Raw genomic sequence first — 27,140 nt, forward strand, 5'->3', positions numbered from 1 at the left:
TGGGGTTCGCTAAACCCTGGCCCATAACAAACTGGGGGCTTGAGGGGGATAAAAGTCTATCTATTGGATTGGCTTAGTGAACTTAAAGACAGTGAGGGGTGAGCATATTGTGGTTGTTCTTCAGGTGTGGTATTCAAGTTTAAGTAGGGATTGTGTTGTGGACAGTGGCTCTTTCAGAGGCTCTGAAGTTTTTGGGGGTGGAGATGGTCACACGCAGTATCTTACGGACAAAGACTAAAAGCAGACTGTTAGATTTGGCAAAAACATTGCAGTTAACATTCCCTGACAAAATGCGAAAAGGTAAGGTAATTATGGCGGTGGCTAAGCATTTAAAGTTGCCTGAGATACAGTTTGACGAATTGGAAATGGCAAAAAGTCAGTTACAAATTAAACAAATGGAACATGAGAAAAAATTAAAGCAGCTTGAATACAAAAGAGAGGAAAAAGAAAGAGAGAGAGGGAAAAAGAAAGAGAGAGAGAGGAAAAGGAGAGAAGAAAGAATAGTCCTAGCAGAACTAAAAGAAAGAGAAAGGGAGATACAGATCAGGGGAAAATATAAAGAGAGAGAATTTGAACTTTAGAAAATGGCCATGAAACATGACAGTCAGTTAAAATTAGCAGACGTAAAGGGAAACGTACAGTTGGATGATAGTGATGAGGATAGTGAGAAAGAGCGTCAAAGTCGAAGGCGTGGTGGGGATCTATTTAAATATGTCCAAGCATTGCCAAGGTTTGATGAGAAGGAGGTAGAAGCCTTTTTCATTTCATTTGACAAGGTAGCTAAACAAATGAAATGGCCACAGGACATGTGGGTATTACTGATTCAAACAAAGTTGATAGGTAGGGCTAGTGAAGTGTTTGCATCACTACAGGAGGAGGTATCTGGGACATATGAGGAGGTGAAAAAATCCATCTTAGGTGCATATGAACTGGTGCCTGAGGCTTACAGACGAAGGTTTAGAAATTTAAGGAAAGAATTTGATCAAACATACATGGAGTTATTTTGATAGGTGGAAAAAGGCTTCGAAAACAGACCAAACGTATGAAGCTCTCAGCGAAATTATACTTTTGGAGGAGTTTAAAAATTCAATTCCTGATGTAGTGAGAACTCGTGTGGAAAAGCAGAGGGTTAAAACTGCTAGGTTATCAGCAGAAATGGCAGATTATTATGAATTAGTTCATAAATCAAAGCTTGGTTTCCAACATCAGTTTCAGCCTGTGAGGGATAGAAACTGGGAACAGAAGAAATACTCAAGTGGTAAAGGTAAAGGTGATCTTATGGGAGATGAAAAGGAGAGTGTACCTCAGACGAAAAACGAAATCCAGTACGGTGGAAAAGAAATGAAACATTTCAAATGTTTTCACTGTAATAAACTAGGCCATGTAAAGTCACAGTGTTGGTGGTTGAAGAAAAGCACTGGGAAGGCTGATGTGGTAAAACAGGATAAGACAGTGGGATTTGTTAAAGTGGTAAAGGAAATCCCAAGTAAAGCGAAGGAGGTGCAAAAAAATGTACAGCCTGATCAAGAGGTGATTGATAAGAAGGTGCCAAATCTCTTGAAAGAATTTACTTGTGTGGGTAAAGTTTACTCATGTGTATCAGGAGGAAAAGGTAAATAAGTCACAATTTTAAGAGATACGGGAGCTAGTCAATCTTTAATGGTAAGAGATGAAGAGTTATGTAGTTTGGGAAGAATATTGCCAGAAAAGGTGGCAATATGTGGAATTCAGGGTGAGAGGAGTAGTGTTCCATTATATAAGGTAAGGTTGGAAAGTCCAGTGAAGAGTGGTGAAGTGGTAGTAGGAGTAATAGAGAAACTATCTTGTCCAGGAATACAGTTTATCTTGGGTAATGATATAGCTGGATCGCAGGTGGGAGGTGATGCCTACTGTGGTCAATATGCCAGTGGAAAATCAGACAACTGAAGTGTTGAAGGATGAGTATCCTGGGATTTTTCCGGATTGTGTAGTAACAAGGTCACAAAGTGACAGGTTAAGACAAGAGGAGAAATCAAAGCGTGAAGATGACGTTGAAGTGCAATTATAGAACATACAGTGCAGAAGGAGGCCATTCAGCCCATCGAGTCTGCACCGACCCACATTAAGCCCTCACTTCCACCCTATCCCCGTAAGCCAATAGCCCCTCCTAACCTCTTTGGACACTAAGGGCAATTTAGCATGGATAATCCACCTAACCTGCATGTCTTTGGACAGTGGGAGGAAACCGGAGCACATGGAGGAACCCACGCAGACACGGGGAGAACGTGCAGACTCCTCGTAGACAGTGACCCAGCGGGGAATTTAACCTGGGACCCTGGCGCTGTGAAGCCACAGTTCTATTCACTTGTGCTACCGTGCTGCTATCAGAAACGATTTTTGATCAGATGGTTGAAAAAGAACAAGAACAGGTGGAGGATGAGGCGGATATTTTTAGTTCAGGAAAATTGGCGGAGTTACAACAGAAAGATATAGAAATAAAACAAATGTATCAGAGGAATCTGAGTGTATACCAGAGTGTGATTACCATAAAAGTAATGTCTTGATGAGAAAATGGAGACCTTTACATATGCAGGCGGATGAAAAGTGGGCAGAAGTTCATCAAGTAGTATTGTCGGTAGGGTATAGAAAGGAGGTGTTGCGAGTTGCACATGAGGTACCAGTGGAAGGTCATTTGGGAATAAGGAAAACTCAAGCTAAAATCCAGAAACATTTTTATTTGCCTGGACTACATAAAGATGTAATTACATTTTGTCAATCATGTCACACATGTCAAATGATAGGGAAACCTCAAGCAGTGATAAAATCAGCGCCCTTAATACCCATTCCAGCATTTGAGGAACCTTTTACAAGGGTCCTAATTGATTGCGTAGGACCGCTTCCTAAAACAAAAAGTGGGAATCAATATCTTTTGACTGTAATGGATGTGTCTACTAGGTTTCCAGAGGCCTTTCCAGTACGTAATATTACAGCTAAAAAGATTGTGGAGGAGTTACTTAAATTCTTTACTAGATATGGACTACCCACAGAAATACAATCGGATCAAGGATCGAATTTTACCTCAAGATTTTTCAAAGAAATTATGGATAGCTTCGGAATAAAACAATTTAAATCAACTGCGTACCATCCAGAATCGCTGAGAGCATTAGAAAGGTGACATCAGACATTAAAGACAATGTTGAGGGCTTATTGTCAAGATTATCCAGAGGATTGGGATAAAGGAATTCCATTTGTACTGTTTGCAATTAGTGATTAAAGGGGCAACACAGGTGGAGAAGGTAGTCAAGAAGGCATACGGCATGCTTGCCTTCATTGGCCGGGGTATTGATTATAAGAATTGGCAAGTCATGTTGCAGCTGTATAGAACCTTGGTTAGGCCACACTTGGAGTATAGTGTTCAATTCTGGTCGCCACGCTACCAGAAGGATATGGAGGCTTTAGAGAGGGTGCAGAAGAGATTTACCAGAATGTTGCCTGGTATGGAGGGCATTAGCTATGAGGAGCAGTTGAATAAACTCGGTTTGATCTCACTAGAACGACGGAGGTTGAGGGGCGACCTGATAGAGGTCTACAAAATTATGAGGGGCATGGACAGAGTGGATAGTCAGAGGCTTTTCCCCAGGTAGAGGGATCAATTACTAGGGGGCATAGGTTTAAGGTGCGAGGGGCAAGGTTTAGAGTAGATGTATGAGGCAAGTTTTTTACACAGAGGGTAGTGGGTGCCTGGAACTCGCTGCCGGAGGAGGTCGTGGAAGCAGGGACGATAGTGACATTTAAGGGGCATCTTGACAAATACATGAATATGATGGGAATAGAGGGATACGGACCCAGGAAGTGTAGAAGATTTTCACATTTATGTGACCAGCAATCCGTCTGACACCATTATATATACTGATCATAATCCGTTTATGTTCGTGGCTCGATTCCGGAATAACAATGCAAGGCTGTTTCACTGGAGTTTATTGTTCCAACCATTTCATTTAAAAATAGTACATGTGGCAGGACAAGAAAGCGTGACAGCCGATGCTTTGTCTCGAATGTGATGAACGGAAGCAGTTTCAGTTGGAGGATGAAGAACGAAAAAAAATGAATATATTATTATACTTGTTTGCGTGCGTTGTTTTTTGAAATGAAAAAGTATATTTACTGTGTGCATTTCTTAAAGGATAGTGAAAAGGTGAAAAATGAAACCATCTTGAAGTTGATGGTTTATTTATTTTTTCTTCGGGGTGTCATGTGAGAGTATCTTTAAGGAATGGGTGTTTAAGAAATGTACCTTTTTAAGGAATGGGTGTTTATCGGTGATGTCAGCGTCTGGGTGGAGCTGGGCTGTCTGTCAGCTTTTTACTTTCATTTTAGGTTGTTTGCTGCAGGGTGTGTTTTAGTTCCATTTTCAGAGCTGGATAGCTGCAGTCACAGCCAGAAAGGGTATTAGTCTCTCTCTCTGTAATCTAAAAACTGTAAATCGATCCTTTGGTGATTTAAAACTAGAAAACTGCTCTCAATAGTGACTTTAACCTGATGTGCTTCTGTTAAAAGTTTTTTTCTAAGTTTTATGGATGTTAAAAGGACAGCTTAAGGATTACTTAGTGTTGTATTCTTTGGGGGTTGTATTTGAATTAATGGTTGCTAAGATGTCCACTGTATGTTTTAAAAAGGTTAACTTGAGTTCATAGAAAAACATTGTTTTGCTTTAAAAAATACTTTTCCATTTCTGCTGTACCACACCTTTAGAGTGGGCCGTGTGCTCCCCATACCACAATCTATTAAAAGTTGTGGGTCAAGTGAACTCCATGATACACTTTGGGGTTCTCTAAACCCTGGCCCATAACACCTGTCTGCCAACCAGTTATTTATCCATCTCAATACACCACCCCCAACTCCATGTGCTTTAGTTTTGCACAAAACTCTTAATGTGGGACTTTGTCGAAAGCCTTCTGAAAGTCAAAATAAACCACCTCCACTGGTTCCCCCTCATCAGCTCAATTAGATAATTCCTTGAAGAATTCCAGTAGATTTGTCAGACACGATTTCCCTTTCATAAATCTACGCCCACTCTGTCCGATCCTTCCACTGTTTTCCAAGTGTTCTGCCATTAAATATTTTATAATGGACTCTAACATTTCGCCCACTACAGACGTCAAGCTGACTGGTCTATAATTCCCTTTTTAAATAGCGGGGTTATATTTGCTACCCTCCAATCTGTAGGAACTGTTCCATAGTCTATAGAATCCTGGAAGGGCCACTTCCTTAAGTATTCTGGGATGTTGATTATCAGGCTCCGGGGATTTATTGGCCTTCAATCCCATCAATTTCCCCAACATCATTTCCCTACTAATAGTGATTTTCTTCAGTTCCTCTGTCTTACTAAACCCTGTGTTCCCCAACAATTCTGGTACATTATTTGGGTCCTCATTTGTGAAGACAACCAAAGTATGTATTTAGTTGGTTAGCTATTTCTTTGTGCCCCATTATAAATGTCCCTGTTTCTAACTGTAAAGGACCTACATTTGTCTTCACCAGTCTTTTTCTCTTTACATGCCTATTGAAGCTTTTACAGTCAGTTTTTATATTTCCCCCAGGTTTACTCTCACACTTTATTTTCCCCTTCTTATTCAATCCCTTTGTTCTCCTTTGCTAAATTCTAAACTGCTCCAAATTCTCAGGTCTGCTGTTTTCTCTGGCCAATTTGTATGCCTCTTCCTTGGGCATAATACTATCTCTAATTTCTCTTCTAAGCCATGGCTTGGCCACATTCCCGTTTTATTTATGCACCTGACAGGAATGAACAATTGTTGCAGTTCACCCATGCACTCTTTGAATGTTTGCCATTGCCAATCCACCATCATCCCTTTAAATAATGTTTCCCAATCAATCATAGCCAACCCATGCCTCATATCATCGTAGTTTCCATTATTGCAATTCAGGATCCTCAGAATCGACTACGTCACTCTCCATCTTGATAAAGTGTTCTATTATATTATATCCGTTCACCCCCAAGGGGCCCCGCAAGACTAGATTGCCAATTATTTCTTTCCATTTACAAAATACCCAGTCTAGGACAGCCAGTTCTCTCATTGGTTCCTCAACGCATTGGTCTGGAAAACTATCCCTTATACACAAAGACTGCCCACCACCTACAAGGCACAAGTTAGGAGTCTGATGGAATAATCCCCACTTGCTTGGATGAGTGCCACTCCAACCACACTCAAGAAGCTTGACACATACAGGACAAAGCAGCCCACTTGATTGCCACCCTTCCATAAACATTCACTCCCTCCAGCACCGACACATAGGTGGCAGCAGTGTGTATCATCTACAAGATGCACTGCAGGAACTCACCAAGACTCCTTCATCAGCACCTCAAGCAGCACCTCCAAACCCATGACTGCTTCCACCTAGAAGGACAAGAGCAGCAGATACATGGGAACACCACCACCTGGAAACTACCCACCAAGTCACGCACCATCCTAACTTGGAAATCTATCACTGTTCCTTCACTGTCGCTGGGGCAAAATCCGGGAACTCCCTCCCTAGTAGCACAGTGGATGTACCTACACCACATGGACCGTTCCAGAACTGGTCCCAATGCCTCAGGAATCTGAAACCCACCCCCTCACACCACCTCATCAGCGATGTATTCATCCGATACATCCTGCTAGTTCCAACTTACTTCCTAAATTTCTACATTCTGCTTTTAGGACCTCATCCTTTTTTTACCTATGTCGTTTGTACCACTGTGTACCACGACCACTGGCTGTTGACCCACCCCCTCCAGAATGTCCTGTCGCTGCTCTGAGGCATCCTTGACCCCAGCACCAGGGAGGAAAAATACCATCCTGGAATCTCATTTGTGGCCATAGTAATGCCTATTTTGTAGAATCATGGAATTTACAGTGCAGAAGGAGGCCATTCAGCCCATCGAGTCTGCACCGGCCCTTGGAAAGAGCACCCTGCTTAAGCCCACGGCGCCACCCTATCCCCATAACCCAGTAACCCCACTTTAACCTTTTTGGACACTAATGGAAATCCACCTAACCTGCACATCTTTGGACTGTGGGAGGAAACCCACGCAGACACAGGGAGAAAGTGCGAACTCCATACAGACATTCGACTGAGGCCAGAATTGAACCCGGGTCCTTGGTGCTGTGAGGAAGCAGTGCTAACCATTGTGCCACCATATTCCCTTTATAATTAAATTCCCAGCAACTAATGCATTCTCACACTTTTTACCCCAGCACAGCCAACCATGGTGCAACTAATTTGGCTGTTGCTGCTTTCTTCTGAGAGGCTATTTCTCCCAACACTATCTAAAGCTGTATATCTGTTTTTCAGGGGAATGGCCACAGGAGATTCCTGAACTGCCAGCTTTGTCCTCTTACTTTGCTTGGTGGTCACCCATTCCCTTCCTGCCTGTGGATTCTCAGCCTATGGTGTAACCACCTCTCTATACGTGCTATCCGCGACACTTTCCACCTCATGAATGCTCCACAGTGTCCAGAGCTGCCGCTCCAGCTCTGAAACCTGGACTTCCAGGAGATGAAGCTGCAGATACATCCTGCACACATGTGGCCCTGAGCACTGGAAATGTTCCCAGCTTCCCATATAGAGCAGGAAGAGCACACCAGGGCTTTGAGCTCGCCTGTTGTGACATACGTATTTAAATTAAACCTCTTGGAAGATATGTAAAATTAAATAATATCAATTACTCAAGGGCCCTTCTTCATTGCTCCCGGTTACTATTTACCCCGTTGGCCCTTACAAACTTATAACCCACAAAATAAAGACCTTACAAACTATAAGTGATAAAAGTAGTAAATACTTACCGAGCACACTCACACAATCAGCGACTTCTTCTTGCCCTGATTGAATTCTGGCATCACCTCAGGAACTCCAAATTCCAAGCTAGCACTCAAATATCTCACTACACGCTCACGCTGTATTCAGTCTCCTCTTGCATTCTCCCCTAGAATCATCAGCAACCCCTCCATTGCATCATGGTAGTCTCATAAGGACTTACTGAATCCAGCATAATATCGTATTTGTGTGTGAATATGATTACATTGTCTGATGGCATTAGTATAAGATGATTGGTGTCCTGTTACAAGGCCATCCTTGAGCTCCTTGGGGTACGCCCAAAAACGATCCAAGCTCCAAAGCCCTCGCCATATGCAGCAAACACAGAGAGTATTCCTTTCAGCTCTTCCCTTTGCCCTTTTATAATCAGCTAGATGAGGACTGTCTACTCCCTGAGATGCAGTTATCTTTTTAAAGGGGAGGTTCTTAAAGGGGGCCATTGGCCCTCATCAACCTGTGGCTGCCATTCTGACTCTCAATCCTTCTCCCCATCCCCGACTCAGTGCCGTCAGTCTCACAGCCTTATCCTGAAGTAGTACGTTGGGGGACGTTATCGTCCGCTGATCTGCCTCAAAACAATAGGTCTGCACTGATAAAACTATCAGACAACACGAGAATTGTTTCCTTCCGTTGATCCCTTCAATTTGGGGAACATGTGATTGTAGACTCGAACAAGCTGGCACCTCAGTAAGTAGCACCTCAAGTCTATGGCCCTCTAGCCCACTAAATGAATGGCCACTCCTTCTACACTGAATCATGCTGCTCAGGTAGAGCACATCATGTTCTACACCTCAATTACTGAGAGACTTCAGCTCACAAAGTCTCCCTTGAGGTGTCAGTTTACAATATTATTGTTGGCGAAAGGCTGAGATCAAGATCACAGGATTAATACAGAGCACATGGCTCAAGACCCAGAAAGCAGCCTCTAGAGCTCAGGGCTCCACTGGATCCAGATTAGTGCCTTTGCAGAGGGGTCAGAAGGGTACAGCTAAGGTAGTAAAATCTGGAATAAACCATCACATGAGAATATTCAAAAGAGAGCCTGACTTGCTGCTTACTTACTCGGCGGGGTTAGGTCTATTTGCTTCGGCTGTCTTTGAGGCTTTAATCCCCCAATCCCTCCAACATTTGGTTTCTACAATCCACAATTGAGTGTAGCATTTCTCTGGATTTACCGTGAATTCAAATATTTGTCTGTCTGATACAGGCACGACTTCTAGATGCGACTCCCAGCCTGTATTATAGTGCCTCTGTGGACTGTCCTAAAACCAATGGCTTTGAGGAGAGTTTGAACAGAACCCCTGAGATGAAAAGTGGGATTCTCCTGCTACTTCTCAGGTTTGGGGAAGTGCCCAGGTCCTCGGCCTTTCCACATCTGAGCTGTTGTTTGGGTCACAAATCCTCAACATGGTGAAAAAAGAATGGGAGGAACAAACAAAATTATTCGTTCAGAAATATTGTGGAATACAATGTGGCGATAAGAGAGCCGATTGAGGTGGTTATACCCAGTGTGAAAGTTCACTTGAAGAATAATTCTGCAGAAATCCAGATAGCCAGTATAAAAAGAGACTGAGGTCAGGAAGGTCCGACCTACTGTCCTCGTCTCCACAGCTGAAAGCAAGCTCTTTGCATGGTGCCAGGGAACCTATGAGTTTACAGAGGTGGGAGGATTAGTGAACTATAAGATCAGATGGCCGCAGCAAAGAAAGCAGGTCCACCATGTTAACCCCCAAATGTTGCAGACAGTGAGATTTATTCTCAGGCAATTGCCAGAGAAAGTGTTGGAGCTGAAGACTAGAAAATGGAAAATGAAAATGGAGTTTGTCGTGGGGATCGAAGACAATGGCTTCAGTCTTCCCAGGATTCACTGGAGGGAATATCTGCTCCTGCAGTTCTGGATGTTGGAAAAGCAGTTTGATAGTGTATAGATATTGAAGGCTGGTGGAGGTGAGGCAAAACTCAGTGATGTCAGCGTACTTGTGCAAGCTGATGTGTTTTCAGATGTTACCAAGGGGCAGCACATAGATCAGAATCCTTGTGAGACTCAGGCAGTTATGATGCATGAGTGGGAAGAGAAGCCATTGCAAGTGATTGTCTGGCTTTGATTAAATAGATGAGAATGGAAGCAGGCAACCTCCTGCAGTACTTCATCAAATAACTCAATTAATTTAGTCAAACATGATTTGCCTTTCATAAATCCAAGCTGGATTTTATTTATTAGCCAATAATTGTTGAAATACCAATTAATTGTGGCACAGATTATTGCCTTAATGTTTTTCCCATCACTGACATTGGGCTGATTGGCCTGTAGCTACTTCCCTTTTTTAAACATAAATGTCACATTTGCAATCTTCCAGCCTTTGTCATCAGCCCCAAAATTCACATCGACCATTAATGCCTGTTTTTGGAATAAGGCTGGTTTAGCTCAGCTGGCTGGAGAGCTGGTTCGTGATGCAAAGTGAGGCTAACTGCGTGGGTTCAATTCTCATACCAGCTGAGGTTATTCATGAAGGCCCTGACTTTTCAATCTTGCCCCTTGCCTGAGGTGTGGTGATTCCCAGGTTAAATCACCACCAGTCAGCTCTCCCTGTCAAAAGGGAAAGCACCCTATGGTCATCTGAGACTATGGCGCCTTCACTTTGTAGAATCCCCTATAAACATTATATTGATGTAAACGCTATTACTACAGGGAATTGTGTTTATACATTATGTTTAAACATTACTCCAAGGAATCTTTGTGTCTGTATCTGATAAATTTGTTCCATGATGTTACTGGGTGTTTATGCATAAGATAATAGTGGCCTGCATTTTGCGGTAGGCGGTGAAGGAACAACATTCACCTTTCATTGCACTTACAGCTGCCTATTGTGTTTTGTTGGCTTGCTGAGCAGCAGTGTCCAATATTTCAGGGCCCTTTTCAGAGCAATACCCTCGAAAGAGGTTCTGTGGTATGTGGGAGCAGGGCAAGCAAGAGCAAGTTAGATTGAAGAATCCCTACTGAGACATAGTTTCAACTTGAAGGAGTAAGGTGGAATATTTAATTTGTTTTAAAATCAGGTCCAGAAAATGAAATAAAGTGAGGGAAAGAAAGATGGATTGAGAAAGAGGGAGCGATGCAAAGGCAGGAAAAAAAATATTTTTAAAGGATCAATGATTTCAAAAAGGAACTGGATGGGCTCTTAAGGGAAATTAACTTGCAGAGCCACAGGGTGAAAGTGGTGGAATTAAAACTGACTGGATTGCTCTACAGAGAGCCAGCATGAAATTGATGGGATGAATGGCCTCATTCTGTGCCATAATGACTCTATGGGCCAGAATTTGGCAACCGAGGGAAGTTGTTCAAGTTGGGAAATTTTGCGACATTCACTCCAGGGAAACAAGTGCAAGAGTCAGGCCCACCAACCCCATGTGCTGTACCTGCATGCTAACTTTGCTGACCTATGCACTAGAACACCTAGATCCCTCTACATCTCAGAATTCTGCAGCCATTCTCCGTTTAAATAATACTCTGCCTTTCTATTCTTCCTGCCAAAGAGGACAACTTCACATTTTCCCACATTACACTTCAAGACCAACTCCCAGACGCAAGGATAAAAATCGGTACTGACACTCCAGTGCAGCACAGATGGGATGCCACGCTGTCAGAGGTTCTGTCTTATGGATGAGACATTAATCCGAGGATCGATCTGTCCTCTTGGGTGGATATAAACTAAAATAAATCAATTTTGAGCAAGAGCAGGGGAGTGCTCCCTAGTGTCCTGACCAATATTTATTTCCTGAAGTAACATTATGATACAACAATATACGTATGCACACACAAGGATTCCAGTTGTAAAAGAATGCTGCAATATATGAACAGGGACAGCAATTCCCTATTGGAACATCATGCTAAAATGCTTTTAAAGAATGATATAATGTTATTATAGGTACAAACACTAATCATGCTGTGTCAATATATATAATGGCATTATATCAGAGTGTTGTGATAAGGAGACACTCTCTGTGTATAACATTATGTCACTATAAATGTAAAGTCACCACAGTCCCAGATGTCTACAGGCTGCTTTCCATTTTTGAGGGGGAGAACTGACAACTGGCGATTTAACTTGAGGACCACCACACCTCAGGCAAAGGGAAAGGTTGAGAAGGGTATCACTGTGTGGTTATACGACAACACTGTGTCAGGATGTTAATATAGGAAATCACTCTGGGCACGATTCAGTGGCTTCGTTGCACTCGAGCGAGAGCGAAACGAGGCCAGTGAATATTGGGAGAGGCCAAAAGTGAGAACCCCACCGGGCGCCAAACCGTTTACGGTACAACCGTCCCCCTCCTGTAGGTGAAATCGGGATCCTGCCTTAGCGTGGTGAGAAACCAATAATCACCACTTAAGCCCTATTTCCATACAATTAATGGGAGCCACCCCATATCCTACGGCCTTCTGTGATCCAGTGGCCTCCACAGCAAGTGGTCACGCTGGCGCCGATTAGTACTCCTTTTGAAAAACGTGAACCTGGTGAATGGGCTGCTACAGGGAGCCGAGGTGGTGATCAGCCATCTTCACTCACAGGCAATGTGCCCGGGGGCACTGGGCATATTGTGCCTGTGCTTGGAGGGGGATGGGGCGGCATCCTGGAACAAAGAGCTCGAGGTGTCATACTCATTGTGGTGAGGATATTTTACTGTTTTTCGTACAAGTGCACGTCACTGCCCCACTCTCCCGATGGGGCTGCTCCACTATCCCCACCCTTTCCCGCAACGCCTCCTCACCACTCACTCCCCCCCATGCACACTCCCCTCCTTACCCTTTACCTAACTCCCCTCCCACCCACCCCCACCCCCAGTGCCCTCTTAGTGAACCTTGATGTGCCTAGCCTTCCTTGCTGTAACCCTACATTGAGATGTACTTAGAGGTGGAGGCAGCCAGCTGTTTACCAAGTCACGTGGCCTTTGCGATGCCCCTAGCGGGCATCCTCTGGGGCTCTGGGCAGGAGAGCCCCAGCGCACTAGACAGCGGCACATGCATCGCCGTGCCACCCTGTGCCGGGTGTTGACTGAGAGACACGGCATCGTCAAAGGGGTGGAACGTGGGGGAGCTGGTGGCCACCGTCGCCAGTCCATCGGATGGATCCAGGTTGCCACCCTGCTCCCCCTCCTCCCGGTCGGTGCCCATAGGACCCTGGGGTTCACCTCGGGACGGAGGGGTAGCTGGAATGGGCTCTGGTGGCTCCCCAATGTCTGCACTATGGTGTTGACACTCTCGGCGATGGTCCTCAATGATTGAGACATGCTCTGCAGCTCCCCAGCAATGCCCAACTGCGACCGGGACAAGCACCACAGCGCCTCAGCCATTCCCATCTGAGAGCAGGATATGGCCCTCAGCACCTGATCAAGGTCAGCCTGATACTGGGTCACATCCCCCAGCGTGTCACACATTCTGCCGAGGCCCATGGTCATGGCTGTCACTGAATGCGCGATGCCTTGGACACCTCCCCTAATGCTGCAGATGTTGTGCACCAGGCTCTCCACTGCGGTTGCCACCCTAGCAGTGTTGGTCTCAGTGCCACGCATTGCTGGCAACATCTCCTGCGCCTGTAGCCTCTGGGACTCCTCCAATTGGCTAAGGACCTGCCAGAGTGTCGCTGACAACTCCCTCTGAATGTCCCGGTCTCTCCCTAATGTCTCCAACAGCTCCAGGGTAGCTTGGTCCAGAGGCTCAGCAACCGGCTGGGACCCAGCTGGGACCTGGGATCCAGCAGACCTCCGACTGCTGCCTCACCTGGGGGTTCCTGTCTCCACCTGATGTACATCAGCAGCTGTGTGGCACCCACCAGAATGTGCCCAGAAGCCTGACCACTGATGTTGCCCACCGAGGTATGTGTCTGTGCTGGTGGAGGGTGAGGATGACAGCTGTGATGAGTCAATCGTGGCATCCTCAGAACTCTCCTCCCATGTGGTCTCATGGGAAGCAGGATGGGGGACAACCTCGGCTGGGCCAGTGCCAGCGGCTGGAGGACCTGCGGGAGAATGAACATGTGGTCAGTGGGAGGGTTGGGTCAGTCTGTATGATATTAACAGCTTGACAGGTCTGTGTGGAGCCTGGTTGATCCTCATCTCTGTGGCGTGTGCCAACTTCCACACTGGTGACCGCTCTAACCCCGTAACCTCCAGGGCCTGTTCCGCGAAGGTCATGAGGATTCTAGGTCCCTTCGCCAGACTGGGCATTCCCACGATGATTGAGATACAGTTTCTCCTGCGGATACATAGAGGGCGTTGCTAGCCGCACGTGCAGTTCACAGTTGTGGGGGGCTGGTTGAAGGAAGGGTTTGGGGGGGGGGGGGCGGGTGAAGGAAGGGTTTGGGGGGGGCTGGTGAAGGGAGGGTTTGGGGGGGGAAATGGAGGGTTGAGGCAGGGCTGGTCACGTGGGGCCAGGAAGGTTTCGGGGGGGGGGGTCCACTCACACGTGCGGCCCGGTGTAGGTCATTGACCTTCTTCCATCACTGGAGACCAGTCCTCCTGGTCACGCTTCCTGAGCTCACGGCCGCTGCCACTTATCCCAGGCAGCACTGGCTACCCGGTCGCTCATCCTCCGGGACCCTCAGGGGAACAGCCTATCCCTTCTGGCCTCTACCACATCTAAGGGCCTCCCCAGATCCACACACTAAACCCTTGAGGCCAGTCATCTTGCGCCATAGCTGCGAGCAGAGTGAGGTTGACTGTGCAAGTGCTGTTTAAGTGCTTCTCGACATTGCTAGCGGAGGGCTGGCGAGTGCAGTCTCGGCGAATTAGCTGGTGAGCCTTTATTTGCGACGTGAAGCCCATGGGGCCTCGTTAAGTGAACAATATACGTTGTGTTGAGTTGCTGGCCTCATTGGGCTGAGTGCCGGGGACTCGCGACAGTTCACGCTCGTTACCACACTTAGAAATCTTTCCGGAGAATTGCGCCCTCTGTGTTTGTGATGAAGGTGTGCCATAATAATAATCTTTATTAGTGTCACAAGTAGGCTTACATTATCACTACAATGAGTTACTGTGAAAATCCCCTCATCGCCACACAACGGCGCCTGTTTGGGTACATGGAGGAAGAATTCAGAATGTCCAATTCACCTAATAGCACGCCTTTCGGAACTTGTGGGAGGAAACTGGAGCACCCGGAGGAAACCCACGCAGGCACGGGGAGAACATGTACACTCCACACAGACAGTGACCCAAACCGGGAATTGAACCCGGGTTCCTGGCGCTGTGAAGCAAGAGTGCTAACCACTGTGCTACCGTGCCAGCCATGATGTCAGCAAAGGCAATTAATCTCTTCAACCTGGCTCTTTTTTTTAATAAACATTTTATTGAGGTGTTTATGGTTTTATAACAACAACAGAAGAAACCATGTACATACAAATGTAAACATAGTGCAAAAGCCGTCTTCCTCCCTGACAGGTCCCACCTCTCCTCCACCCTACTCTAAACTAAACTAAACCCCCCCCCCCCCCCCGGCCCGCCGGCTACCAGGGAAGCAAAGGCCAGAACGTCTGCCTCTTTCTCCTCCTGGATTCCCGGTTCTTCCAACCTCCGAAAATCGCCACCTCTGGACTCGGCGCCACCCTTGTTTTTAACACCCTGGACATGACGTCCGCAAACCCCTGCCAAAACCCCCTAAGCTTCGGGCATGCCCAGAACATATGGACATGGTTCGCTGGTCCTCCCGCACACCTTGCGTACCTATCTTCTACCCCAAAGAACTTGCTCATCCGGGCCACTGTCATGTGAGTCCGGTGAACGACCTTAAACTGTATCAGGCTGAGCCTGGCACGTGATGTGGACGTGTTGACTCTTCTCAACGCGTCAGCCCAGAGGCCATCCTCTATCTCTCCTCCTAACTCCTCTTCCCATTTGTGTTTCAGCTCCTCGGTCTGCGTTTCCTCTGACCCCATGAGTTCTTTATAAATGTCAGAAACCTTCCCCTCTCCCACCCACACTCTGCAAACTACCCTGTCCTGTATCCCCCCTTGGCGGTTGGAGGAGGAAGGTTGAGACCTGCCTGCGTAGCAAGTCCCACGCCTGCAAGTACCTAAACTCATTCCCTCTCGTCAATTCAAATTCCTCCTCCAACTCCCTCAGGCTGGGAAAGCTCCCCTCTATAAACATCTCCCATCCTCTTAATCCCTGCTCTCTGCCATCTCCGGAACGCTCCATCTCGCCTCCCCAGGGCAAACCGGTGATTATTGCAGATTGGAGACCAGACCGATGCTCCCTCTGCTCCCACATGTCTCCTCCATTGCCCCAGACTCTCAGGGCCGCTGCCACCACGGGACTGGTGGAGTACCGTGCTGGCGGGAATGGCAGAGGCGCCGTTACCAATGCCCCCAAATTGTGCACGATGCCGCCTCTACACACTCCCAGATCGACCCCCCCCCCCCCCCCCCCCCCCCCCCCCCCCCCCCACCATCCACTTCCTAATCATGGCTATATTCGCCGCCCAGTAATAATTACTACAGTTCGGCAGCGCCAGCCCGCCCTCCCCCAGGGCTGCGCTCCAACATCCCCTTTTTAACTTGCGGCGTCTTACCCGCCCATACAAAGCCAGAGATCACCTTATTGACCCGTTTAAAGAAGGGACCGTGGAATAAAGATGGGGAGACACTGAAACACAAACAGGAATCTCGGGAGAACCGTAATTTTCACTGTACCCTCCCAGCCAGTGACAACAGGAGCACGTCCCACCTTCGGAAATCTTCCTTCATTTGGTCTACTAGTGGGGCCAGATTTAACTTGTGTAACCATTCCCATTCCCGCACCACCTGGATGCCTAGGTACTGAAAGCTTCCCCCTACCACTCTAAACGGCAACTCCCCCAATCACCTCTCCTGCCCCCCTTGCCTGGATCGCGAACATCTCACTTTTCCCCATGTTGAATTTATAACCCGAAAACCGGCCAAATTCCCCCAGAATCCTCAGAATTTCTTCCATCCCTTCTCGTGGGTCCGAAACATATCGGAGCAGGTCGTCTGCGTATAGCGAGACACTGTGTTCCAGCCCCCCGCCCCGCCCCCCCCCCCCCCCCCCCCCCCCCCCTCCGGAACAGCCCCTTGAGGCTCTCAACGCAATTGCCAGCGGCTCTATGGCCAGCGCAAACAGCAGCGGGGAGAGGGGGCATCCCTGGCTCGTCCCCCGGTGCAGCCTAAAATAGCCCAATGTCAACCTGTTCGTCCGTACACTCGCCACGGGAGCCTGATACAGCAGTCTGACCCAGTCAATGAAGCCCCGTCCAAATCCAAACCGCCCCAGTACCTCCCACGGATATTCCCATTCCACCCAATCAAATACCTTCTCTGCGTCCATTGGGACCACTACCTCCACGTCCCTACCCTCTGGAGGCATCATAATTACATTCAGCAACCTTCTTACGTTGGTCGCCAACTGCCTACCCTTAACGAATCCCGTCTGGTCCTCCCCAATCACGTCCGGAATGCAGTCTTCAATCCTCGAGGACAAGATTTTGGCTCAATGAGATAGTGGCCTGTGACATCGTCGGGGGAAGCCACCCTCTCTCCCGTGCCTCATTAAATGTCCTCATCAGCAGTGGCCCCAGCATCCCAGAACTTTTTGTAAATCTCCACTGGGTACCCGTCCGGTCCCGGGGCTTTACCCCGACTGCATGGCCTTCAGCCATCTGCTATCTCTCCCATCCCAATCGGGGGCCCCCAGCCCTTCTACCAGCCCTTCGTCCACCTTGGAGAACATCAGCCCCCCTAAAAATTGCCTCATCCCCTTCCGGCCCAGCTGGGGGTTCCGACTCATACAACCTGCTGTAAAACGCCTTAAACGCCTTATTAACACCTGCTGAATCTCCGACCAGGTTCCCGTCCCAATCCCTTACTTTCCCAATCTCCCTGTCTGCCTCCCTCTTTCTGAGCTGCTGCGCGAGCATTCTGCTGGCCTTCTCTCCGTATTCATAAATCACCCCCCTCGCCTTCCTCGGCAGCTCCACTGCCTTCCCTGTAGTTAACAAGCCAAACACTGCCTGTAGCCTCCGTCATTCCCTTAAAAGCCCTGCCTCTGAGGTCTCCACATAACTCCTGTCGACCTGTAGTATTTCTCTTATCAGTTGGTCCTTCTCCCTGTGGGCCCGTTTCGAGATCAGCTCCCCTCTAACCACCGCCTTCAGTGTCTCCCAGGCCATTTCAGCCGAGACTTCCCCGGTGTCATTAACTTCCAGATAGTTCTGGATACATTTCCTCAGCCACCCACACATCTCCTCATCCGCTAAAAGTCCAACATCCAGTCTCCAGTGTGGGCGCTGGCCACCCTCCTTGCTCACCTGTAGGTCAACCCAGTGCGGGGCACGATCCAAGATCGTGATCGCTGAATACTCAGTGTCCACTACCCCCGTCAGTAAATCCCTGTTCAGGATAAAAAAGTCAATCCAGGAGTACACTTTATGCACATGTGAGTAGAAGGAGAACTCCTTCTCTCTCGGCCGCCCAATTCTCCATGAGTCCATCCCCCCCTCCCCCCCCCCCCCCCCCCCCCCCCCCCCCATCTGCTCCATAAACCCCTTTAGCTCCTTTGCCATTGCTGGCACCCTACCTGTCCTTGAGCTCCACCGGTCTAGCCCTGGATCAATGACTGTTGAAATCCCCCCCATGACCAACTTATGTGAATCCAGGTCTGGGATCTTCCCCAACATCCTCCTTATGAACTCCACATCATCCCAATTTGGCGCATACACATTCACGAGCACTACCGGCAGCCCTTCCAGCTTCCCACTAACCATGATGTACCGACCCCCCACATCCGCAAGTATTCTTCCCGCCTCGAATGACACTCGCTTGTTAATCAGGATCGCGACCCCTCCAGTCTTAGAGTCCAGCCCCGAGTGGAAAACTTGTCTGACCCATCCCTTCCTTAATCTGACCTGGTCAGTTACTCTAAGATGTGTCTCCTGCAACATTGCCACACCGGTCTTCAGTCCCCTCAAATGCGCGAACACACGTGACCTCTTAACCAACCCATTTCGCCCTCTTACATTCCATGTGATCAGTGGGGGGGCCTCCCCTCCCCCTCTCCCTCCCCCTCCCCCTCCCCCTCCCCTCCTCCTCCCCCTCCCCCCCCTCCATCATCAGCCATCACTTTTTTGGGCCAGTCACCAGCCCACACTCCACGCATCCACAGGCCCGCCCCCAGGCAGCCTCCATCCCCGACCTCCCTATTGTCCCACAGCAAAAGTCCCTCCCCGTCAGCAGAACATTTCCCCCCCTAGTAACAGCAATATGCAAATCACCCCCTTCAACAAGGATAACATCTGTTAGCCCGCCCAGCTAGCTTGGTGGCCCCCACCCATGGCGCTAGACATGTTCCCACCTATTGTTCCCACCCCTCCTCCCCGCTCGGACACCCATATGCAAAAGAAAGCAATCCCAACCCAATTGCCCAAAAGAAACACAAAGAAAACCAAAAAGAAGATCCAACATCTAACATTCACACCTCCATCCCCCATCAGTGCAAATGCAAACTTTAACTCACACAGCTCTGCAGCAGGCCCCAAATCAATACAGAAGACATTACAGATAACGTCCAAAAACAAAAACTTTTTTAACATGAATGCTGCAGCAAAGTTCAAACACCCCAGTCCGGTACCAGCCCTTTCCTTCTAGCGAAGTCCATCGCTTCCTGGGCGACTCAAAGTAGAAATGTTGCTCCTCATAAGTGATCCAAAGACGGGCCGGATACAGCAGTCCAAACTTAACCTTTTTAAAAAGGGTCGACTTTATTTGGTTGAACCCTGCTCTTCTCCTGGCCACGTCCATGCTCAGATCCTGGTATATACGCAGGATGCCATTATCCCATTTACAGCTCCGTGTCTGCCTGGCTCACCATAAAATACACTCCTTGTCCAGGTACCTGTGGAATCTCACCACCATTGTCTTCGGGGGGTCCCCCACACGTGGCTTCCTCGCGAGCGTTCTGTGCGCCCTGTCCACCTCCAAGGGTCGGGAGAACGTCCCCTCCCCCAGTAACTTCTCGAACATGCCCGCTATGTACGCCCCTGCATCCGTTCCTTCGGATTCCTCCGGAGACCAACGATTCTCAGGTTCTGCCGGCAGAACCTGTTCTCTAGATCCTCCACCTTCTCCTGGAGCCTTTTCTGTTGGTCTCTCAACATCTCCACCTCCAACTCCACTGCAGCTTGGTGCTCCTCCTGCTCAGTCAGTGCCTTTTCCACTTTCTGGATCGTCCGATCTTGAGCATCCAGTCTAAGTTCCAGCCGCGCAATCGATTCCTTAATCGGGTCCAAGCATTCCTGTTTCTGCTTGGTGAAGCCCTCCTGAATGAACTGCATCAGCTGCTCTGTCAACCGCTGGGTCATCGAGCCAGGAGACCGGTCATCTGCCATGCTTTCTCCCGCTGCAACTTCAGCCCAAGCCTTCTCAGTTCGCCTATTTCTTCCTTTGCGAGCACTTGTGGTCCGCCTCTCCATGCGCTGATGTAGGATTCCTCTTCACAATTGCATCCACCATCAATTTTCCGAATCAGATCTGACAAAAAATCGGGGAAAAATGTCCAAAGGTCCGACCCGAGCAGGAGCCACAAAATGTGTGACCTACTCCTTCATAGCCGCCACCGGAATGTCCAACCTTGCTCTTTTAATCTGTTTATTTCACAAAGTAAATACTTTTGAGTCTGTGAATGGAGAAATTTCAATTAAATGTGTTTGTTGCTTTTATTTAGTGCAAGGATATTTCTGACTGAGTTCCTGTTGGAAATCTACTCTGAAACATCTGGAGGCAATGATAGTTCTCAGATCAGTCCAGAGGTACAGCTGTTCCACCTGCTTCAAGCTGTCAGCTCAGTGGTATCACCATTGCCTTAGAGTCATTCACTGAAAATTGTTGTGACTTTTATGTGTCTGATGGATCTATCCTTGGCTGATTGCGTGTCCCACCTTTAATGCCTGGTGCCCCCTATTAGATAGAACAGGGATTCCTGCATCCACAGGAAACCACCATTTCAATATATCCGAGAATGGTACAAGTAATGGCCCTCTCTTGGCAGATACAAACATTCTATCGAAGATTAAAGAAAATGATGAGGGCGAAATTGGACGTAACTCTGCAGCAGAATAGATTGGCCTGTATAATACTCACCCCAGGAATAAATTAATTAAATCAGCCATCTGCAGATAATAGATCAGTATGGGACAGGACAGGCAACTGGGATGGGGGCTGAAGAACATCAACGCCATCTTCTGGAAAGCTGTGAGGTCATGAGAAACCTTGGCCGGGATTCTCGAAAATCGCGGCTAAGTGTTGACACCTCTTGACCCAGCGATTCCGTGGCCCTGCTCCAGCTGCTGTACACGACGCTCCAGTTGCTGTACGCAGCCCTGCACTGCCGGCCACGGGTCTGCGACTGACGGCGATTCTCCGGTCGCTGGAGAATCGCGTCCCGGTATGGCACCTGGGGCGAAATTCTCCGCAATCGGCGCGCTGTCCGCCGACCGGCGCCAAAAGCGGCGCGAATCAGACCGGCATCGCGCCGCCCCAAAGGTGCGGAAGTCTCCGCACCTTGAGCGGTCAAGCCCTCACCTTGAGGGACTAGGCCCGCGCCGGACTGATTTCCGCCCCACCAGCTGGCGGGAAAGGCCTTTGGTGCCCCGCCAGCTGGCGCGGAAATGACATTGCCGCCCCGCGCATGCGCAGTGGAGGGAGTCTCTTTCGCCTCAGCCATGTGGAGACCGCGGCGAAGGCGGAAGGAAAAGAGTGCCCCCACGGCACAGGCCCGCCCGTGGATCAGTGGGCCCCGATCGCGGGCCAGGCCACCGTGGGGGCCCCCCCCCCCCCGGGGCCAGATCGCCCCGTGCCCCCCCAAGGACCCCGGACCCCGCCCGCGCCGCCTTGTCCCGCCGGTAAGAGAGGTGGTTTAATCCACGCCGGCGGGACAGGCATTCTAGCAGCGGGACTTCGGCCCATCCAGGCCAGTGAATCGCAGTGGGGGGGCCCGCCAACTGGCGCGGCGCGATTCCCGCCCCCCGCCGAATATCCGGTGCCGGAGAATTCGGCAACCGGCGGGGGTCAGATCCAGGCCAGCCCCCGGCGATTCTCCGACCCGGCGGGGGGTCGGAGAATCTTGCCCCTGATCGCGGGTCTGATGCCCCATTCTCCGCCCCCTCGCCGAGCGCAATTTCGGAGCGGAGGCTCGGAGAATCCCGGCCTTTGGTCTTCCCTGCTCCACGTTTAGGTAATTGTCAATAAAGGTCTGACCAATTGGTGGCAGGCTCCAGCCTTCCCTTTGACAGCAGCCGGTTGGGCTGTATGTAGGCTTGGCTATCCTGACAGACGTCAACTTGGCACAACTTTGGGAAGGGTCCTGAAACAGACAGTAAAGCCCCTATTTGCATTTTTTCCAGTGCCCGACTCATGTTTCATTTGTGGGTTCTAGGCTCCTATGCTCCAGTCTTTGCCAATATGGCAAAGGGCTCACTGCTGACGTGGAACATAAGCCTGCCGACCAGCACAATGGAGAGTTTATTGGCCATCTCACGCCTGTCAAACAGGAGTGGAGTCAATAAACTTCGAGGCCAATCATTTTACATCACAATTTAATGATCAATAGGACTCGGGACGCAATGCGACCGGTAAATCTCCGGGGAGAGGCCTCTAGCGAGATTTACTAACCTCGTTATGCATTAGATCTCGTGAGGCGTCGCAATCTGGGTCTCGCCCATTGAGTTCGGGATCTAGATTTGCATATTCAAGTGAGGAGTTAGTCCATGAGACAACAATGGGGCTGGGAAGGTTTACAGCGATGGTGTTGGATGAAGGAATGATAAATGACAACAAGGTTTTGAAGCACAAGGAGTCATTGGAGGTCCACAAGGACTGGCAGATGGGTGATGGACAGGCAGTATATGGGGTAATGGAGGCGAGATTCTGCAGGGGTAGAGCTGGGTCCATCTGAATATAAATGTGATAGTGATAAAGACGACTCAAATAAATGTATGTTCATGTGACTAGCATTGCGGCAGCAGTCCATTAGAATCCGCAGTGAACACAAATTTGGCTATCCTTCAACCACTAAAACTGACACAAGGTTAAGAACATTTAATTACATTTCAGAACATTATGACTGCTGACCAACATTGTAGTGCAAGTTGATCTCTTGTGACACTGTGCACAGAGAGACAAGACCAAGTGTAGGTGAAGTAGGTTTCGAGGGCTGGAGATAACGGGACCAGGAGATAAAAAGATTATTAAATACCTATTTTAAAGTTATACATTGTGTCCTTATTATATTATTATTTGCAGTTAACTGACAAAAATGGTGGTAATTTGGGAAGCATTGTGTGGACAGGAAGCGTGAACAGGTACAAGGTTTTTAACAGTAAAGCCAATAAATACCAAAGGGACAAATGTTCTAGTGGGGACATGTGTTAGTATTGACTGGGAAAAACATTTTCTAGTGGGGACATATGTTAGTATTGACTGGGAAAATATTTTCTACTGTGGACATGTGTTCGTATTGACTGGGGAAAAAAATACTGCAGGCGAGCTTTCAAACTGATGCGTAAAAGATATAACCCTACTGAAATTGAGAGTTCGACCCTGTATGTATCCAATGAGGCAGGGACAGAACTCACAGAGTGGCATGTTCTGTTACAGTCCTACTTAGTGAATCCTGCTGATTCCAATTCCTTTTCCTCTCACAGTCTAAGTCTTTGCGGGAACGATGGCTGCTGGAGGGCATTCCTTCATCGGCAGCAGAGGAGGACGAGGGGATGAAGAACCAGTTCCAGGAGGACAATGTCAAAACTAAACAGATGGAGGACACTATCCAGAGGTAACTGGCAGACGGTCTGATCTGATCATGAGCTTTGATATCGCTTCTGAGAAACAGGAAGGACTAGGGCGAGTTGCTGATATCTATAATCATTAGTGGCTGGAACAGGTTTTCCAAGGCGAGCTTCTCTCTGCCATTCCTGACAATGAGAGACAACCTTAGATATACCGATTAATCAGGCAGTAAGCGAGATCAGTAGGCCAAGGATCCAGGAATCATGTCCATGCGATGAAGATGATTCCAGTGCTTGGGATTCTAATAGTCCATGGACAGGTTTTCGTTGGAACAAAGAGCAATGGGAAATCATGTGGTCCTTTGATGGCAAATATAGATAGAACAAGGTTATTAAATTCCCTCAGGCGAAAGGTGGATGTATTTCTGACTGGGGAGGAGATCGCAGATCCTAGCATGCGGGAGGAGGCCATTCGGTCCATCGAGTCTGCACCGACGCTCCGAAAGAGCACCCTACCTAGGCTCCCCCCATCCCCATACCTACGCTTAACCGTTGGACACTGAGGGACAATTTAGCATGATCAATCCAACTAAATGGCAGATCTTTTGACTGTGGGAGGAAACCAGAGCACCAGGAGAGGAAACCCACACAGACACAGGGAGAACATGCAAACTCCACACAGACAGTCTCATAAGGCCAGAATCGAACACGGGACCCTGGCTCTGTGAGGGATTAGTACTAACCACTGTCATACAATCATCATAGACTATCATAGATTATCATAGAATTTACAGTGCAGAAGGAGACCATTCAGCCCATCGAGTCTGCACCAGCTCTTGGAAAGAGCACCCTACCCAAGCTCACATTTCCCCTCTATCCCTGTAACCCAGTAACCCCACCTAACCTTTTTTGAACACGAAGGGCAATTTAGCACAGCTAACCCACCTAACCTGCACATCTTTGGACTGTGGGAGGAAACCGGAGCACCCGGAGGAAACCCACGCAGGCACGGGAAGAATGTGCAGACTCCGCACAGACAGTGACCCAAGCCGGAAATCGAACCTCGGACCCTGGAGCTGTGAAGCAATTGTGCTATCCACTGTGCTACCCTGCTGTCCACTGTGTCACCATGCCGCTCCTTATCAAAGCAAGAGTGTTCTCCCAGACTAGTGACAGCACAATTCCTGTGTTTGTTCCCTCCTAATTTTTGTCTGGTCTTGTTCCTCTCCCAGGAAATTATACAGCAATGGATGAATGGGGTTGGAGTATAGGATATTGTGACGGAGAAGGCATTGTGGGTGTATGTGTTGGGTAGATAGATCAGTGGATCTCTTCCTGTCCAACATTTTCCATTGAATTCCACCAATGGAAGACAATTTCCTCCGTTGTGGAAAAGGTTTAGGTTGCAGAACAAAACTATAAAGTTGAATTGTCATTGCCCCCACATTCCCACCATTGATCATGTGCCAGCCACATCCATCTTCTTAGACCCCACCATTCCTCACAGCTCCCCGCACCAATTAGAAAGTGAATAGATCCTTCCTTGGATGATGTTGACTGTTAGTCAGTCTCACCTCAGTTATCTTTACAACCAACAATCAAATTCTTTAAAGAAACCGTTCTTAAGAAAAAAATGTCATGTTTTTGTTCCCTTCGTGACTTTTCCTCTGGGTTTTTCTTGCAGAACGCTCTGCTCCACGGGGTTGTAGCCGATGAGTATATTCAAAAGTGATATTGATAGATTTTTAGACACTAAGGGAATTAAGAGCTTTGGGCAGGAGAGTTGCGGCCTGTAGAATATCAGCCATGTTCATATTGAAGGTGGAGAGGGGCTGATTTATGATGTGTGGGCGTCACAGGCAAGGCCAACATTTGTTGACTGTCCCTAATTGCCCTCGAACTGAGTGGCATTTTTTAAGAGTCATCCATTTTTTGGATCTGGAGTTACTGTAGACCAGACCAGGTAAGGGCGGCAGATTTCCTTCCCTAAAGACAATGCTTACAATGCTTTCATGGTCATCAATAGACTTTTAATTCCAGATTTTTCCATTGAATTCAAATTTCACCATCATGCAGAATTCGAAGCCGGGCTCCCAGGGCATTACCCTGGGTCTCTGGATTACTAGTCCAGTGACAATACCACTGCACCACTGCCTCCCCTTGGTCCCTATCCTCTTATGTTCTTATTGGTCTTTAATTTCTGAGGCCAATCCAGGAGGGTTGGCAACTCCAGAAAGTGAGTGCCATGGTAACCCATTAACTCTAGTACTGGAAAAAGGTAGAACAAAATGGGGAAAGAAGGAGGGGGTCTGTTTGTGGGAGGGGTAAGGACAGAATACGCCAGGTTGTTTTTGTATGGGTATTCATTTTCTGGCGCTCCTGACCCCTCAAAAAATAAACTAAAACGTCTTCCAACTCCAACAGTCGATCTAAAATGGCTACCTGTCTACACTGTAGACTCTTAAGCATATCTTAAAAGAGTCCTAATGCCTGGCAAGGGTGAGAGATCTGGCTTTCCAGCCCTAGGTCATGGGGAATGAAACGTTGGCCACACATCAGCGGGTGAGGGACAGTACGATGTACCATTTTCAGGATTTTACCGAATGCTGTACAGGGAGCAGGAATTCTCATAACCTCTCCAACCCACTACTCCAGCCCTATTTGTGAAAGTATTTAATTTGCTGTTGGACAGAATTGGAAATGTGTTCATCATTATAGTTATTGAATGTTCCCACTCACCAGAGGCAACTCATTTGTGAAATGGAAGACTTCCTCCATGACTATCGCAGCTGGTCAATCCCTGGAAACTTGGTTTGTTTGCTCTTTGCTGCTCTTTTCAAAGCAATGTCAGGTTATTCTTTATATCCATCCTCTTCCCTGGGAAGTAGTGAAAAGATTGGCCAATTCAGTAAAAATCTGACTGGGTGCCAATGTTCTTTTTAAAAAATCTTCGTTCGGCTCTCAATGCAGGGAAGCAGTGGAAATATCCGAAGGCTGATTATCAGTCTGCGACACGAGCATCCTGGCCATAACCAACTGTATACAACCAGTACGACGATGTGTCCTGCACAGTGAAGAGTTTTATAGGCTGTCTTCACCCCTACAATGACAAGGAGGGCTGACACCCACTGGACATGAGTATCCTACTGTGGCTCAACCCAGATACTCAGAGCTAAAACTCTAATACCCACACACTGGGACTGTCTCGGGTTCTAACCCTGAATCAACTGGCTCAAATATAGGAATGCTACCACAAATCTAAAGGCTTGGTCCGTGTGCTGTGCCTCTTAGGGAGCTCAGAGTAACCTGCAATGAGCAATGATTCGGGGCCTCTATTACTCAGGAAAGGTAGATGAAGGAATAATTGGAGAGGAAGTGAGGCACAGGGCTCACACACAATTGGAACCATTATTACATCTAGCAAGTGTCGTTAAACAACAGGTAGGAGAACAAAAGCCATGAACCCCTGCTGATCACACCACAGGGTCACACAGATCAG

At 48.1% G+C, this 27,140-nt stretch overlaps 1 protein-coding gene across 1 annotated transcript in view; it reads left to right on the forward strand.

The window, feature by feature from the left end:
* Positions 1 to 27,140, forward strand: part of palm1a (paralemmin 1a) — a 360,072-nt gene that overhangs the window by 232,100 nt on the left and 100,832 nt on the right. The window contains exon 4 of the mRNA XM_072482830.1: positions 23,558 to 23,688. Within this exon, the coding sequence (XP_072338931.1) occupies positions 23,558 to 23,688 (131 nt within the window). The remainder of the gene's footprint in view (positions 1 to 23,557; positions 23,689 to 27,140) is intronic.

This window comes from Scyliorhinus torazame, chromosome 18 (assembly GCF_047496885.1).
Source record: "Scyliorhinus torazame isolate Kashiwa2021f chromosome 18, sScyTor2.1, whole genome shotgun sequence".
Lineage (NCBI taxonomy): Eukaryota > Metazoa > Chordata > Chondrichthyes > Carcharhiniformes > Scyliorhinidae > Scyliorhinus > Scyliorhinus torazame.